The sequence below is a fragment of the Carassius gibelio genome, chromosome B20 (assembly GCF_023724105.1).
Source record: "Carassius gibelio isolate Cgi1373 ecotype wild population from Czech Republic chromosome B20, carGib1.2-hapl.c, whole genome shotgun sequence".
NCBI classification, from domain to species: Eukaryota; Metazoa; Chordata; class Actinopteri; order Cypriniformes; family Cyprinidae; genus Carassius; species Carassius gibelio.
In genome coordinates this window covers 18,729,931-18,747,419 of record NC_068415.1, presented here as the reverse complement: position 1 = coordinate 18,747,419, position 17,489 = coordinate 18,729,931, and the positions used below count along the sequence as shown (strand labels likewise).

General features: G+C 37.1%; 1 protein-coding gene across 3 annotated transcripts in view; it reads right to left on the bottom strand.

Annotated features, from left to right (window-relative positions):
- LOC127983679 (ras-specific guanine nucleotide-releasing factor RalGPS2-like) overlaps positions 1 to 17,489 on the bottom strand; it is a 110,488-nt gene continuing 92,999 nt past the window's right edge. For 2 of the 3 annotated variants that reach the window (XM_052585892.1, XM_052585893.1), the window contains exons 12-21: positions 16,966 to 17,036; positions 16,560 to 16,701; positions 14,056 to 14,207; positions 13,913 to 13,967; positions 11,714 to 11,791; positions 7,794 to 7,899; positions 6,375 to 6,467; positions 4,453 to 4,558; positions 4,180 to 4,271; positions 1 to 3,311 (exon numbers count right to left, since the gene is read on the bottom strand). In XM_052585892.1, coding sequence (XP_052441852.1) covers positions 3,282 to 3,311; positions 4,180 to 4,271; positions 4,453 to 4,558; positions 6,375 to 6,467; positions 7,794 to 7,899; positions 11,714 to 11,791; positions 13,913 to 13,967; positions 14,056 to 14,207; positions 16,560 to 16,701; positions 16,966 to 17,036 — 925 coding nt within the window. In that variant the 3' untranslated portion in view covers positions 1 to 3,281. The remainder of the gene's footprint in view (positions 3,312 to 4,179; positions 4,272 to 4,452; positions 4,559 to 6,374; positions 6,468 to 7,793; positions 7,900 to 11,713; positions 11,792 to 13,912; positions 13,968 to 14,055; positions 14,208 to 16,559; positions 16,702 to 16,965; positions 17,037 to 17,489) is intronic. The other variant, XM_052585894.1, reaches the window with a different exon arrangement.

Here is a 17,489-nt window from a genome sequence, read left to right as displayed (position 1 = left end):
TTAAAAACCATACAACCAAAAGTGTTTATTAGTTTAGTCCTGTCTGGAACCCAGGAGCACATCTCTCAGGTCAAAGGTCATAGTGCTACCCTGGGTCATGGGTCCCAGCCGGCGTGGGGTCAGTCGGGGAGGTTATAAGGTGAGTGGGAGCAGGTGACACAGGATGGCACAGAGTGAGACGCGCACACACACACACACACGCACGCACGCACGCACGCACGCACACACACGCACAATCAAATTCATTTCTTAAACAACTCAATACAAATCTGTATCATTCCGTTGCAATACACTATCACATATAACAATTGATGCGGTGAGATGATGAGAAGTCCATCTGTCAATATCATGTGTGTGTGTATCATATCATATGCATTGGACATATAAAGACACTGAAACTGAATAGTACAAAGTAAGTTGGAGATACAGAGAATCTCATTGAAAAGAATGAACATAAAATTAACTGTAAAGGAAAAAAGACAAACCAGCAACAACAAAAAATAACATTTATCATTACTGTAGTTAAGGGGGGAAAAATCCATCATGAGCAATTTCATTCATCACTGCTATTTCATTATTGTTCAGAGAGAGAGAGAGAGAGAGAGAGAGAGAGAGAGAGATGTAGTGTGAAATAATAAACAACTGGAACAAAAACAAGGTCCAAAAATGCATTAGATAACAGAGGCAGCTTAATCACGTTTCCCACCGTTCTTCTGCCTCCATTTATGAACCATAGACCGTTTCTTGCTCGAACTATTACATGACGTCAACCCCCATCCGAACCCCTTTAGAGAAACAAACCTAGAAAATGCCACAGAACCAACATTATCATAATTTACTTTGGTCCAAGTTTCTGCTGGAAAAGGCTGGAGACTTGACAAGAAGCATAACTCATTTCAGTAAAACGTCTGGCGTGATGTTCCCCCACGTTTATTAAGAAAGATTCCCATTTCAACAACTTTCTCATTTAATTCTTGGTGCCAAGTTCATGTGGTTGGTCGAGATCTCTGCCTGTGCTTTCACAACTGCTCCAAAACGACCATCCAGCCTCACGGGACTTTCACAGCTTGAACCAAAATAACATTCATGTTCATTTATCATATAAACACTTTGTCGACAGTGTTTTTCGGGTGTCTCATTTCGCTGATTGACTCCCATAGTTCCCCCCCCCCCCCTCATCTTGTATGTGGCAGAGCTTCAAATAGCTTTTTTTTCTACAACCTAAAGTGCTAATACCTGATATTAAAGGCTCAGAACAATACAAACGCATGTAAACGAAAACTACCCCGGATCAGCTAACCTGTCACACCCAGCATTTCTCAAACATCTCCATATCGCCTGTGCGGGACGCCACGTTTCCTATGAAATCCTCCCTTTTAGATTAAAGATACCTTACGAAAATATTGTTTTAAGAAGACCAGCAATGCAAGATGGCCAGTTTCCCATCCACGTCCCCGGCACCCAATCATCTCCACTCAAATCCCACACAAAAACACCCCAAAAGGAATGACGATAACTTGTTATTGAAGTCAGGTCGAGTATAAACCAGTTGCCAACTCCTCCATTACCATTTATTCATGTCAATTTAGTTCATTATTGTCAGTACAAAAAAAAAAACACCACAGCATCTCGACACTCTGGAAGAAGTTTCTTGCAATCATCATCCAAGCAAAGCTGGATCTTCCCATTAAAAAAAAAAAAAAGAAAAGACTTTGACATTCCACACGACTGGAAACAGTAGAGCTGAACCTGGACATGGATCTACAGAAATCGAAAGATAAAGGCAGACCCATCTAATTGAATGTCTTAAAAGACATTCTGATCCGTTACATCTCAGAACGCTAGTCGTTGTCGGCTAAGCTCAGAACTAACATCTCTTGTTCCCAACAGAAACCGATACAGCTGTTTTATTGAACGTTTATGGCTCAAGAGAAGAAAACATCACACTAATGCCAAGTCGAGGTGATGCTACTTTCAAAATGTAAATGTCAAGATCGTACATAACTTGTTAACGTAACAGACAATCAAAATAGTCTAGACAAGTGCAACTATCCCAGTAATACTGAAATAAAATAATGAAATAAAACCACATTAAAGCAAAAGACATAAAAATAGCAGTGATGCAAAGAAAACACAAGCAGTGCCTTATCTCCTGCTCCGATTCTCACCATTCGCACAATTCCATTGGAAAACCATTGATAGGGGGGAAAAAAAAACCTAAATACAATGGGACTAAATACAAGTTTGAGGATGTAAACCAACTGACATCTGTGCCCACTAACATTCACAGCTTGAAAAGTGTGTTTATGAAGGTGCGTCCTCATAGACAACTCAAAGAGCTCAAACCAACGGATCTTTTACTCTTTGACTGAACCTGTGTAAACCGGCGTGTGCTTATTGCAGATGCTTAGAAGTTTTCAGAGTCTTACCATAAAGGAGTGGCTTCAAACATCTCGTTGTTCCTGCTTAATGAGCTCTTCCCTTCTCAATCTTTTCTTTCTACACACCCTGGGTTTGAACATCTCGGGTGCCTTCAAGCAAACCAAACATGTTTGTGTGTGTGTTCGTGTTGATATGAGCTTAAAAGAAGGTAGGAGAATTCATAAAAGAGCACAGAAGCCGAATAGAAACGTTCAGAAGATAAAGAGTTTCTCTGCATCTGGAATTCGTCGAGTATCGGAGCCCTTTCTGCTTGCGTTTTAATAAATGAGGGACTTCCATCTGCTGCAGCTGAACCTGTTTGTGGAAAATCTGGTGTCCTGCTTGCATGAGCCTAACTCAAGTGTGTGAAGACGCATTCAACATCTTGTGCAGAGCTTTAGTGTGATTCGATTTACAACCATAAAACTCAAGCAACAGACAAGGTAAAGAAGGTGTAAACGAACGCCAGAGGTCCATGAAGAGTCCTTCAAGAAGAGCCCAAGAAGAATCCAATTGCTGGGAATCAGATGGAAGATGCAGGAAGTGTAAATAAAATGTTAAAGGAAGAAGGAATCAGGTCCTTTCAGGTCAAACCAGCGGAGGGGACACCATCGCTCTCTCTCTCTCACACACACACACACACACACACACACACTCTGCTTGTTAAGGCAGTGGTGCTCGAGGAGTTTGCTGTGGGGTTCAGGCTGGGTGATGGCAGTGGAAAAGCTCCAACGCACACAAAACACGAGTCATTTGCTCTTTTATTCGTCTCTGGCCTCTGGCCTTCATATTCCTCTGCTCTCCTGTCATCCAGGAGCCGCTCATGAGCTCTCCAGGTGTCTGATTCGCCCTGCTCGCACTCATTCGAAAGACATTAGATTTGCTGGGACCTGAAATGCAAAAAGAGAAAGTGACAATGAGAGAATATGAAAGGGATATGTATGATTTCACAAGATCCTGTACTGTTTTCTAATAGGCTATTCTAGTCTAGCTGAGACGGTGAAGACTTTGGAGAAAGTTTGCAGATAATGGGGTCCTGTTATAAATAACTATCCCAGCAAAAGTCTTGAAACAGGCTCGAAATGTATTAGAATTAATAATGATATAATTAATGATAAGTGTTTGAGTGCTATCATGCACCAGCTAGTTTTGGCAAATGTATAAAATGTATACATATAATATTTCATAATAATAATTCCCGTAGTTATTGCTTGCAATGTAGTTAACATCTTTTTATAAAAGAGTAGCTTGACTGTAGTTGAACTATGAATAGCTCATTTCAAACTAGCTTCTCCAACACTGCACTTGAAGGAAGCGTCTAGTGAAAGTCGAGCACTAGAGGGCAGTGTGATTGCTCAGTTCAGTGGAGACCTGAACACCTGCTGAGGGAACATGATTCTGAAGGTCAGTCTGACCCATGTACTTGGAAACAAGAGGTTTCAAAACTCCATTAAGTGAAATGCTTTGGATTTAATAGATCCCACAGAAACAGTCTGTGATTTGCTGCTTCAAAGCAGAAGGTTAGAGCAAAATGTTCCCACATTTATTGAACCCAGAGGATTTCAACATTATGGCATCTCCTGAGAAACAATTAACATCTATAATTTAGCTTAGAAATGCAGCCTTTGCATGGAAACGCTCTGAACATTCACATCAGCGGCAATGAATGGTTTATATGGTGCATTTTCTCTACAAAGAACACTGAGATAAAACACAGCTGAAATAAATCAAAACACACACACACACACACACACACACCTGTTGCCTGTTGCTTTGACAAGCTGCACTCAAGTGTTTGAACCACAGCAGAGCGTTCATTCTGTTCCCTGCCTGGAACTTATATGAGTTTCCTGTTGGCACACACACACAAAAATAATTGCAGAAATTTGCATATTATAATATAATAATTCTCAGTACAAACTAAACCAATGTTTTGTAACAGGTTTTATTTCAGTGAAAGGTCATGTCTCTTTGATCAAAACTTGTGATTGGTTGCTGTCTGAGTACAAGGCTTGTGATTGGCTGTCTCACCATGCTCAGAGTCGGTCAGCAGGAAGACGTCGGGATGCTCCGGGTCATCTGCCATCATGGCCATTAAGCCCAAAACAGAAACACTTTTGCTGGCAGTGGACTTGAACTGTGAAAAATACAGTTAAAATATTAAAATGATTTAGAATATATATATATATATATATATATATATATATATATATATATATATATATATATATATATATATATATATATATGTATGTATAATAATGGCACTGCAATTTGTAACAATTTAAATGAATTGTTATTATTATTTGTATTAAAACTGATCACTGCAGTCAAAATATCAAATGCTTCTAATCTAATTTTTATTTAAAATAAACGTAATTATTTATCACATCAAACTTTTTTGGAAGAAATATATTTTTATTGAAAAATTATTATTACTACTAATACTTCTTCCTTTTGTTATTATTATTATTATTATTATTATCTAATTAATTAATTTGAAAAAATGAACATCAATTGAACCGTTTTAATATAAATAAATACACAGCTTGGCTTCATTCTTGTGCGCAGACCCGAACACACATGTATCACAAGTGTCAGCGTAAGCAAGTAGTTGAGTGTGTATAAACATCTGTTAGCGTATGTGTATTGGACAGTGACATGTGCGTCTCATTAACACTGATAATGTGTGATAGCTGATGATGTCATCCATCTCTTTGTCCAATGACTGCAAACAGCTGTCTGAAAAATGAAGCCTGATGATCAGCCGTCCTCCCTGGCTCCAGCATCTCTTCCTCCCTCCTCTACACCTCCAGGACAGCATCTCTACTAACGGCACCCAAGGCTTTCTGTCTGACTGAGTGCATTCAGTGTAACTGTTCCTGGCTCACAGGATCCCTGTCTCTTCCAAACTCTCCTGCTGGATGGTATTAGAATGAGCAGTCTCCCATCAGCGTATACTGAAGTGATTATGTGATGAAGCATCAGGCTGCAGGACACGGTGACGCTATCTTCCTCTCACATGATGAGTGTCATCATTTCATCAGTTTCAGATGGACCACCCGCGGACTATACAAAGCTAACTGTATTCTACAAATCAGCAAGTTCAAATCTCACAGACCAACCACTGTTAGAACACCACTTTTTACATCGTTACATATTTTTAAATAATTAATATTGATTCTCAGAAGATTTTTTTTTTTTTTTTACTGCATTACATAAAATTGACTGTAAAAAAGGATAGAAAAAGTAGTGCAGGGACATATTAAAACGATCATGTGTGACGAATACATTTCTAAATATTAAAAAAATGTTTGTATTTGACACTAATGCTTGCTGTTCATTTGAACTTTATATTGATCAAAGAATCCTGAAAACATAAATAAATTATGTATCATGGTTTCCACATAAATATTAAGCAGCACAACTGTTTTTAACATTAATGATAATAATAATTCATTATTTGTGCATGAAATTAGGATGATTTCTGAAGGATCGTGAAAATTCAGCTTTGCATCGAAGGAATAAAATACATTTGAAAAATATATTCAAAAAGGAAACCATTATTTTAAACTGTTTTTATCAATATTACAGTTTTTACTGCAGTTTTGATCAAATAAATGTAGCCTTGATGAGCATGAGACTTCTTTCAAAAACATTCAAAATCTTGCCCAACTGAATCACTTTTAAAGGGTAGTGTATATTTATTTTTTTAATAATTTTTAATCTAATAATAATAAGTTATTATATTAATTAAAATAAAAAAATCACATTAGACTGAAATTAATTTCTTTAAAATTATAATAACTATTGCTTAGTCATAAAAATATAAACCTTAATAGTCCTAAATAGGCCTAGTTGTTTTTAAGCTTCTTAAATATGGTCAATATTATTATTTTATTTTTTGCCAGAATAAGTAACAATATGGTCTGTAATAGTGTGGAGAGACTCACATGCTTCCTCTCTGTGGCCTTGAGGGACTTGGCAGTATAATAGTAAAGCTGAGTGCCACAAAGAGCCACCCAATACTTAGTCCACGCTGCCACCTACAGACAACACAAGAGAAACAGAGAGACGTAATATTAGTCCAAACACTGAAGCACACAGAACCACATCAGAGCGGTTTTCTCCGAAGCAGTGGAGAGAAGTAAACAATATTAACCATCAACAGTTATCAGCCACTTACATTAGACATGCAATAATTAAAGATACGCTGACTAAAATGTGCAACAGTCGCACGTTGACTTTCAGACGACTACCACAAACACCACTTCACAGACAGCGTCACAGGAAGCCTATGAGTGTGCTTTATTTTCATGGTTGAAATACAAAACTTTCTTTCATAAGTACAAAATCCCCACAATGTCAGCTAAGCGTAATATATCAAGTTTGTGTGCGAGAGACATTTCCTGAGCAAGCATGAAACAAAATAGAAGAAATCTCAACATATCGATCTAGATTAAGCGAATGGTACACTCTTAATTATATGCTTATGCAAGAAAATAGAGCCGAAAACTGTACAAACATGTAGTTATCCAGTGTGTGTACGTGCATGTTTGAGGAAAACGTCTAGAAAGAGAGAGGTCAGCAGATTTAGTGGCAGATCAAATATGTGCAGGAGATGGGGGTCTTAAAAAGACTCTCGGCGCCCATTACTGGACTTCAGCAAAGTATCTTTTACTGCCTTGGCTCCCTTCACACACTACTCTCTGAGGAAACCGCAGGGTTTGATGAGGCTAATGGAGAAATGACTGACAGTTAAGAGACACTGTAGAGCAAAAGATGAAAGTGTAGATTATGATGAGAGGGCAGAGGGGAAGGGACGTAACGACAGAGAAAACACACTCGTCACTGCTGGTTTTGATTTTACACTGGACATCAAGTAGTGACCCAACAGAACCAAATCAAGCAATATACTCTACAACCTAAAGTTTGGCATCAGTAAAAAAAAAATTTCTATTTGGATTCCCCTAAAATATCAAGCAGTTTACAACATATGAAATGTTTAATGTGCATCAAATCAGAATATTAGAATGATTTCTGAAGGGTCATGTGACACTGAAGAAAATTCAGCTTTGCATCACCGAAAATAACATTACATTTTATTATATTCATATTTTGAATATATTTCAAATTGTAATAGTATTTCACAATATAACTATTTTTTTAACTAATAAATGAAACGGTCCATACTACATTTTAAAAAGTTTTTTTTTTTTTTTTTTTTTTTAGAAAAATGGCCTTCTTTTGTTGCATTAAATAATTTGCATTTGGCACCATTTTGGAAAACAACAGAAAAGCGAGAGATTGAGATCACAGGGAGAGTTTATGAACAGGAGACAGATGAAGAGCTGCACCAGTGGTGTTCTCACCGTGGGTTTCTTGCCCTCCTTGAGGACTGTTTTCCTGCGTAAGACCCCCTGAACTGTGACGGCTCCTGGGTACAGATGCACCGCCAGCTCCTCCGACTCTGCAGAGCTACACACACACACACACACACACACACACACACACACACACACACACACACACAGGCTTAACTGACACCCAGGGGACATGTAACACTTCTTAAAAAAGACGCACAGAAACTTACAGATCAAGGGAATATATTTTAATCCCCTCCCCAGAGTTATGATGTGAAGAAAGTGAGAGTGTTTGAGAGAAAAAGAAAGCAAATGAGGGATCTGTGAAAATCTGAATAGATAATATTGACCAATAACCACCTTAAGGGGATAAGTTCGCCCAAAAATAAATTCATTCAGCCTCATGTCATTCAAAACATGTAGAAAGTCAATGATATGAATCCAAGAACTTTGATTTGTGACAGATGAACAATTTAGACAGTGAAATGTATCAACTGATTCATCAAAAATCTCAAAATAGTGATTGATTTATGAACTCTTGTTAACCTGCCAAGATGATTCTCATTGATTATCAACTTGTTTTTTTATTTATTAATGTTTGCATCAGTAACTAAAGTAACAGATTCTAAATGAGGGCGAGTATATCATGATTTACTTTTTTTTGGTGAACTATTAGTTATTAGTTACTTATGTGACGTATAAATAATATGTTTTTGTTTCTCTTATTTATTTTCTCAGCTACTGCATACTGCCAACAGCATTCTCTTTTCACAAGCAGAGAAACAAAGCAACTCCACCGCCTACAAATGTTGTCTACTGACATCTCAGAGACACAAAGCATTTCTCTATTATTTCTTTCTAAATCTACGAATAAAAGAACAGCCTTGGATCCTTTAAGATCTGTATGTAGATGACCTCTGCAGTGATTGGGCAAGCCATCCAGATGTGAACTACATAATTCTGAAAAATTAAAACTGTTGATATGCAATAGTGGGTGGTCATCTGTTACCCATCTGTGAGCACCACATGTGCTTCATTGCTGAACGAGCTCTTTTTATGTATTTATTTGATTTTTCTTTTTTAAATAGACCGGTACAATTGCTCTAAAATGGATAAATTTAGCCAGACAGAAATGCTCTCTGCAGGAGCTTTAGCATGTAGGACTCTCAGCATGGTAAACCCCTGTCTTCAAATTAAATTTACCCTTTTTAAAGCACTGCTGGGGCCATCGGAGCACTGCTCGTGAAACGAGTTCACCACATCCAACAATAAATTTCAAGACAATTACTGTCAGACTTCAAATTGTCTGCTGTGAGCAATGTGCCCTTTATTAACTTTATCTACAGGTCTGCATCTGAGGTTATAGCCATTTAGTCTATTTATTTGTTGAACATCTGGCAGTTATCCTGCTGCAGGGCTGCACTATTCAGTTTCTAACCGTTCAGTGCACCTTTTTAAAAAACATAGAGACCACTGTTCCATTGTTTCATAATTACAATCGAGTTGTTTTTGAACACAAGAGCACGGCTAATGTGAAAAGCCTCTAAGAGCTGTGTCTGATGGACCCATCTGTGCATGCATTTATTGAAATTGTAATCAAAATCTCATAACTGGATTTTTCTGCTGCGATGCAATGTAATGCATAGCATTTATATCTGCCTCTACTGTGGTGTGCAAACACTCACATTTCACACTCCAATCAACAGCTGATGGATAAAATCAAGTCCTGTCTGACACAACATTCAAAAAGCATAAACTGAAAATGTGTTAAAAATGCACTCATCCTCAGGCCATCCAAGATGAGTTTTTTTCATCTGAACAGATTTGGAGAAATTTAGCATTTTGTCACTTGCTCACAGTGAATGGGTGCCACCAGAATTACGGTCTAAATATCTGATAAAAAAAAGAAAAAGAAATGTAATCCATACCCTGCGTGTCTGAGACATCTATCATTAAGACCCTTTCTAACTTCAAACAACTGCTTTCAGCTAAAATATCTATAATCTCTTATTTATAACATTGCTTTCTCCATTGAAAAAAGTATTTTAGGAATCAGGAGAGAAATACACACAGATCAAGACAATTTAAATAAAAATATAAAACATTTTAAATTCAAACAGTACATGAGTACTGAAATATTTTATTTCTTATCAGACATGAACGAATAAGTACTAACAAAATGATGTCAAATTGTACCTTCTGACTAGTATCCACATAAAGACACCCGGTTATGTACTTAAAGGCTGATGATACTTTTTGAGCAATGGGCAACCAGGTGAGACAAGGCCCACGACCGATCTAAAATATCCAGATAGAAATCTGTTATGGAAAAGTGCCCAAGCGACACTGCAAAAATACAAAAAAGTTGCCGGCAAAATTGCTGCAGAAGTTGCCCTCAGCCGAACAGTATATTGGATAAATATTGGATGTGCATCAGTATATTATATACCTCTGGGCAATCGCTTTTAAAGGGACAGTAGCCTAATTTAATTGCTGTTGTCTGTCCCATTTATATTATTCAAACAACAAATGAAAGAGAGAAAATCACTCAGCCTCACTCACTCTGACCTTGACAGAAATCACTTTAGTAGCCCAAATAGGGATTTGGAATTTATACAAATATTTCTGGTTAAAAGAATGAAGACTGTTGTAAACAATTTGTCGTAAAGAATACATTGGTATAACAATATAACCATTAGAATTGCTTTAAAAAGAGGACCATGTTCTTGTTTGTTTAGAAGAAGTGGTTCAAACTTTGTTCCAATGTTCAAACCTTAATAACATTCATAATGTCAGGTTGATGTATGTTTTCTACAGTAATGTATAAAGTATAACAAGTTTGGACATTTTAGAGAAATGTTTCATAGATGCATTACACTGGAAATAAAACCCATTTTATTCAACAAAATCTACTTTAGATTTAATCGACTAAAATCTTATTCAAGATAAAAACAATTCAAACGACTAAAAAAAACGACTAAAACTTAATTGCATATTTAGTTAAAGACTACGACTGAAACTAAATCCAAATTTTATGTCAAAATGAACACTGTTTATGAACACAGTTTTCCACAACCCAATAACTGATGGAGTCATGTGGACTACTTGAAGATTGTTATAATGGTTTTATCAGATGTTTGAACTCTCATTCTGACGGCACCCATTCACTCAGGATAACACCATTGAGCAAGTGATACAATGCTAAATTTCTCCAGTGAAGAAACTAACTCACCTACATCTACTGTAGGATTGGCTAAAGGTGTGTGAATTGCAATCTAATATTAATCTTTATGTGACTTATTGCTTTAGGAGGTCTAGTTTACTATTAATTTAGATAATCAAATAACTAGTGAATTTTTGCACAATCATAGTTTGATATCAGAATGTTGTGTGGTCACATTAGTGAACTTTGTAAGCACAGCTGTTGGTCAACTAATTAAAAGTGATGCAAAATCCACGTAGGAAATCTTTCGCCTTCACCCAAAATTGCCTATTGCAACACTAAATGTGACCACACCATCAAAGTGATGGTCCTTTTATGTGCTGGATGTTGCCAACTGGCTGTATTAGGGAATACATCAACATTAGTCCTTCAAACCTCTTATTTCATAAGAGGGACATTTAGTTTTTCCATGATGTGTTTCTTTATAACATTGCAGCAAGCGTCGTGGAGAGAGGAGCCATGTGTGTGTTTGGAGAACAGAAAGCAGAAGCAATCACAAGAGATGCTTCAGTGGCTTTTGCGGGTTTTGATTAGTTGCAACAAGCCAGGAGTGCAGCAATAGAGTCAACATCACACACGTGATTCAGAAAAGCCCACCACCTGATTCCACAGCAAGAAAGCACACTCTGCACATTGTGACGGCGACAGCTCCCCAGTTGTTCAGAGTAAGTCAGACAGAGAAAGACCCGGCGGGTTGTTGAGTTACCTGCTGGGCCTGAGCGCTCCTCTGCAGGAAATGCGGCCCACTCTGCTGACGGGGCCCAGAGAGTGGTAGAATCGAGTCCTGTAGAGTGTCAGTCATAGCGGGGCAGTGGTCAGTCACAGCCCTCACACATAACACACAGTACAGGCCATGCTAGAGCTCTGCTGCCTGGACTTCTCCTTCTGTGGTCTAAAGACTCTGGCTAACATGTCTAAACAAACGGTACACGTGGTCATCTGATATAGGTTTTTTTAATAACCTAGAAAGCAGGGTGGTCAGTGATGATGTAGTGTCAATATATTTAATATAACCACTGCATAATAGAGTCAACCAGTTATTATAGCAAAAAGTAAATTACAAAGACGCCAAGTGCTTATTTAGCAAAAAATATCCCATTACAATATCCCATTAGTTACAAATGGGTAAATAATTAATAAAATAAAAATTAAATTAATCAAAGAACATAAAAAAAAAAAAAAAATTGTTGTTGTTTTTTCAAAGATCTCTAATAACAAGACTTTAGCATAAATTTTGTATCACAATATTTTCTGAAGGATTATATGAAAGTAATATGAAGAGTAATGTTTCAGCTTTCCATCACTGGAATAAAACCTACAAGTATTAAAATATAAAACGTATTTTAAATTGTCATATTATTCTCAATTTTATATATATATTTATATATATATATAAAATTGAGTAATGAAAATAAAAGTTATTAGCATTAGGAGTGTAGGCCCTGCCCACAAACTTTTTGAGTACCTTCAGGGCAAATGTCGAATATGCATACCGAGTTTTGTAATAATATGTCAACGCGTTCAAAAATTATAGCATTTAATGACAATTTAAAATGACCACAAGGTGGTACTGCTCTGAAACACTGCAGGTATATTCAGGACATGCTTGTTATAAAATACACCAAGTTTTGTTTCAATATGCAAAAATGTTGTGCATATATAGCCTCATATATATATATATATATATATATATATATATATATATATATATATATATATATATATATATATATATATATATATATATATATTTGCGTGCTTGTAGTAGAATACGTTTGCGCGTTATTCGAGAATGATTTAATGAACCAACTGGAATTTGGACCAGTGGTGGCGCTAGAGAGTTTGAATTAGAGACTCCAAATTTGCTATGGGGACTGTGCTCTATCAGTGTGCCAAATTTCAAAAGACGACGACGACCAGCGATGGATACAATCGGTGCCCGAACTCCTTCGGTGCTTGGCCCCTAAATATTATAATAAATAGATATCATTGTAAATGTATTCATTTTTTACTCAAAAATATTTCAAAACAAAATTGTGCATTACCCATTAATGAATACAAAATGGATTAATTCATATAACTACATTAATACCATATTTCTTTGCAGATTTTTTAATTGACATTTCTATTACTTGGCCAACTGGCAGGGTTAACGGCTAATTTTGATCATCTCAAAATGGTCAAATGAATTTACGATTCATTAAAATATGATTATTCGTAATTTATTGAATTTCCTATTTTTTATATAAAACGGACTACCTTTTTAGAACACAGAAGGAAACCGAAAAGCGGGCTTTGACATGCATGTAGTGTACACTAATGCATTTGTGTACACCTGATGCAGCATGGAAGGCAGCGGCAGTCACAAATGACTCTTTCATACTCTATTTCCTGTTACAGGAAGTTTATCTCATTAGCTACAATAGAGGTAGAGCACTAATGAGGAAATATGATGATCATTTGCGGTCTACAGGAAAGCACAGGCAGCTGAGGGTCACAGAACACACTCTTCTCTGCCAAAAAACACACATTCTAGAGCAAAGGTCCTTTAACATTCCCATGCTGAAGCTTGTTTTAGCCCAGGTGTTTAATTATGGGGAGTCTCAAAGCAGGTTTATGCCACACTTGAGATTGTCAATGCATTCTAAACAATCAATTACAGATTAAACAAATAATCAAAAACTGTATTAGAGAAAAGTGATTGTGTTAGGTTAATGATGATGATGAAGAGAAGCGTCGGAGAGTCTTTTTTCAGGAGGGATGGTGAGTAGCGGGAAGGGTTGCGTTAGATTCCAGCATGTTCCATGATGACATGCTGTGTTCATATGTACTCAAGCATGTGGTCATGTATGCGCACATTTAACTTTCCATGGGTTTGCAAGTGGGAATGTTTTAAAAGACTCACCTCTCAAAGGCAGGCCAAGACATCTCCTCACTGAGCTCCGACCCTTCACTGCTTCCTAAAATCACAAGATCGTGATTTGCATTAATAAAAAAGAACGATTCAGGCCATGATCCAGTAGCTTTGTGTGTGTTTTTGTGTTCTACCCAGTGAAATGCCGCTAGACAGCGTTGAGCTCTCCGCTTGCCCTCGTGTGGGTGTGTGACTTTCCAGCACACTGTCGTCCAGCAGGTGTCTGGATCCAGCGTTGGGGAACGTGGCGCTTTTAAACTCCACTGTGTTCGTTTTGTGGATAAAACTGCAGCACACACAGGAAAGAGATGAAGTCAAGTTTAAAATGTTTTCTTGATCAACAGTTACAAATCTGGCAAGAAACCAGAGGAATATTACATATAAAGCTTGTTAGAACCAACAAGGCAGATCCTTCTTCAGGGAGTTATTGCTTTATGTTTCAGAGTGTTTCTATGTATTGTACTAATGAAACAAAACGAGCAAAAAATAACACCGCCCAAATGTATACGCAAAGAAAGAAGGCGTAACTTTTGTTGCCACCGCTGCAATGTCGTGGAGATCCGGTGTTTCCATATATGGTAAGGGGCCTAAAATAATGTGTTTTTTTTAAACCATAAGCACATTGCATAACACCAAATATATCAAATAATGTTATTTTTGACCCCTTTAAATTAATTGTAGCAAAATTATTTTCAATAATGAACTTCTTTTTAAAAAATCAATCACTTGTAATAATTTTTTTTATATATGTATATATGTATATAAATAAATATATATAATAATTTATTTCACTAATTCCATTCAAAAAGTGAAACTATATTATGTTCATTCATTATCTCAAATGTTTATTTTTTTTAATTTTGATGACTATAACTGACAACTAAGGAAAATCCCAAATCAGTATCTCAGAAGATTAGAATATAACTTAAGACCAATACAAAGAAAGGATTTTTAGAAATCTTGGCCAACTGAAAAGTATAAAAATGAAAAGTATGAGCATTTACAGCACTCGATACTTAGTTGGGGCTCCTTTTGTCTCAATTACTGCAGTGATATGGCATGGAGTCGATCAGTTTGTGGCACTGCTCAGGTGTTATGAGAGCCCAGGTCGCTCTGATAGTGGCTTTCAGCTCTTCTGCATTCTTGGGTCTGGCATATCGCATCTTCCTCTTCACAATACCCCATAGATTTTCTATGGGGTTAAGATCAGGCGAGTTTGCAGGCCAATTAACCAGGTACTGGTAGCTTTGGCACTGTGTGCAGGTGCCAAATCCTGTTGGAAAATGAAATCTGTATCTCCATAAAGTTGGTCCGCAGCAGGAAGCATGAAGTGCTCTAAAAAGTCCTGGTATACGGCTGCGTTGACCTTGGACCTCAACACAGTGGACCAACACCAGCAGATGAATTGACCCAAAACCATCTCCGACTGTGGAAACTTTACACTGAACCTCAAGCAACAGGGATGTGTGTCTCTCCTCTCTTCCTCCAGACTCTGGGACCCTGATTTCCAAAGGAAATGCAAGATTTACTTATATCAGAGAACAAAACTTTGGTCCACTCAGCAGCAGTCCAGTCCATTTAGTCTTTAGATGCTTCTGATGCTGTCTGTTGTTCAAGAGTGGCTTTGTGTGTAGTGGTTCTTGAAGCACTGACTCCAGCTGCAGTCCACTCTTTGTGAATCTCCCCCACATTTTTGAATTGGTTTTGTTTCACAATCCTCTCCAGGGTGCGGTTGTCACTATTGCTTGTATACTTTTTTCTACCACATCTTTTCCTTCCCTTCGCCTCTCTATCAATGTGCTTGGACACAGAGATCTGTGAACAGACAGCCTCTTTTGCAATGACCCTTTGTGTCTTGCCCTCCTTGTGCAAGGTGTCAATGGTCGTCTTTTGTACAACTGTAAAGTCAGCAGTCTTCCCCATGATTGTGTAGCGTACCATACTAGACTGAGAGACCATTTAAAGGCTTTGCAGGTGTTTTGACTTAATTAGCTGATCAGAGTGTGGCACCAGGTGTCTTCAACATTGAACCTTTTCACAATATTAACATTTTCTGATTTATTGAATTTTCTTAGTTGTCAATTATAATCAAAATGATAAAATAAATAAACATTTGAAATATATCAGTCTGTGTGTAATGAATGAATATAATATACAAGTTTCACTTTTTGAATTTAATTAATAAAATAAATCAACTTTTTTGATGATAGTCTAATTATATGACCAGCACCTGTATATAATGATTTCATATATATATATATATATATATATATATATATGAAATCATTTTATACAGGTGCTGGTCATATAATATATATATATAAACTTCAGAAAATTTGATTGTCAGGATCAGGAGTATAAATTTAAAGCAACTAATTTCTCTGACTAGTTGAATGAATCCTAATTTAAATATCACCTCTTTTTAAATAAATAATAAATTAATACAGACATTCTGAGCACCAAATTTCACTAACCATTTGTTTTGAAATGTATATCTTTGTAATTTATATATTTTACTTGGCGCCAATTCCAACTATTATAAACACAAAAAATGACTAAAGGCACTGAAGTAGACTGAATAAAAGAGTGCCGAAACACAAATGTATACAAATGAATGGAGGATAGGAATCAAACACACTTGTAGCCGAGGCTGTGGCACTTCCTGTGTCCGTAGGTGATGAGGTTCCGGGGTGAAGGTGGCGTCGGCGGGACTTTAGGCAGAGCGCCTTCAGCAACATTACCACGACGGCCACACAACGGTGACGCAGATGTGTCTGGACCTGTGTTACAAAAACAGCAAACACTAATCATTAACAAGAACATGTGACATTGAAGGTCTTCAGCTTTGGGGAAGGAAAATCTGAACCAATGGAACTTTACTGTGTCCAGAACAAACCCAGCACGACGCAACATAAATAAAATCCAAACGTCTGACGAAATGTTGTCACATCATGGCTGCATCTGGTTAGGATCACAACTCAGAAGAGATGTATGGCATGACGCCTGGTAAGTGTCAGTGTGTGTGGGCCGCATGCGTTTCTCACCTGTGAGGTCTTCTCTAGAGGCAGTGGTGCGAGGTGTGCTGGTAGCTGGTGGCTCGATCTTTAGGGACAACCTGATATGTATACAAACAGGAGTCTCGGTTACAAACTAAAACCCTTACACTAAAAATATAACCTACACTAATTGTCAGAAGTCTGGAATAATAAAGATCAGTCTTTTGTGTGTGTGTGTGTGTGTGAAAGAAGTCTCTTATACTCACCAAGGCTGCATTATTTGATTAAAAATACAGTAAAAACAGTAATATTGTGGAACATTCTTACACCTTGTCCTAACTACAAGCGACACGACTAGATTCCAGTGACAAATAGTGCAGTTTGCATTGAGTTCGCAGTTTTAACGTACATGTGTGCTTTAATTTATTTTTAAGATCTGACGTAAACTATCTGTTGTTGCTTTCACTATGGTTATAAATGTCATGCAAAATGATATTCAAACCAACATTTGACAATTTCGGGATTTAATAAAGCATATAATAAGTGTGTGAGATTATCATTGTCATAGTTTG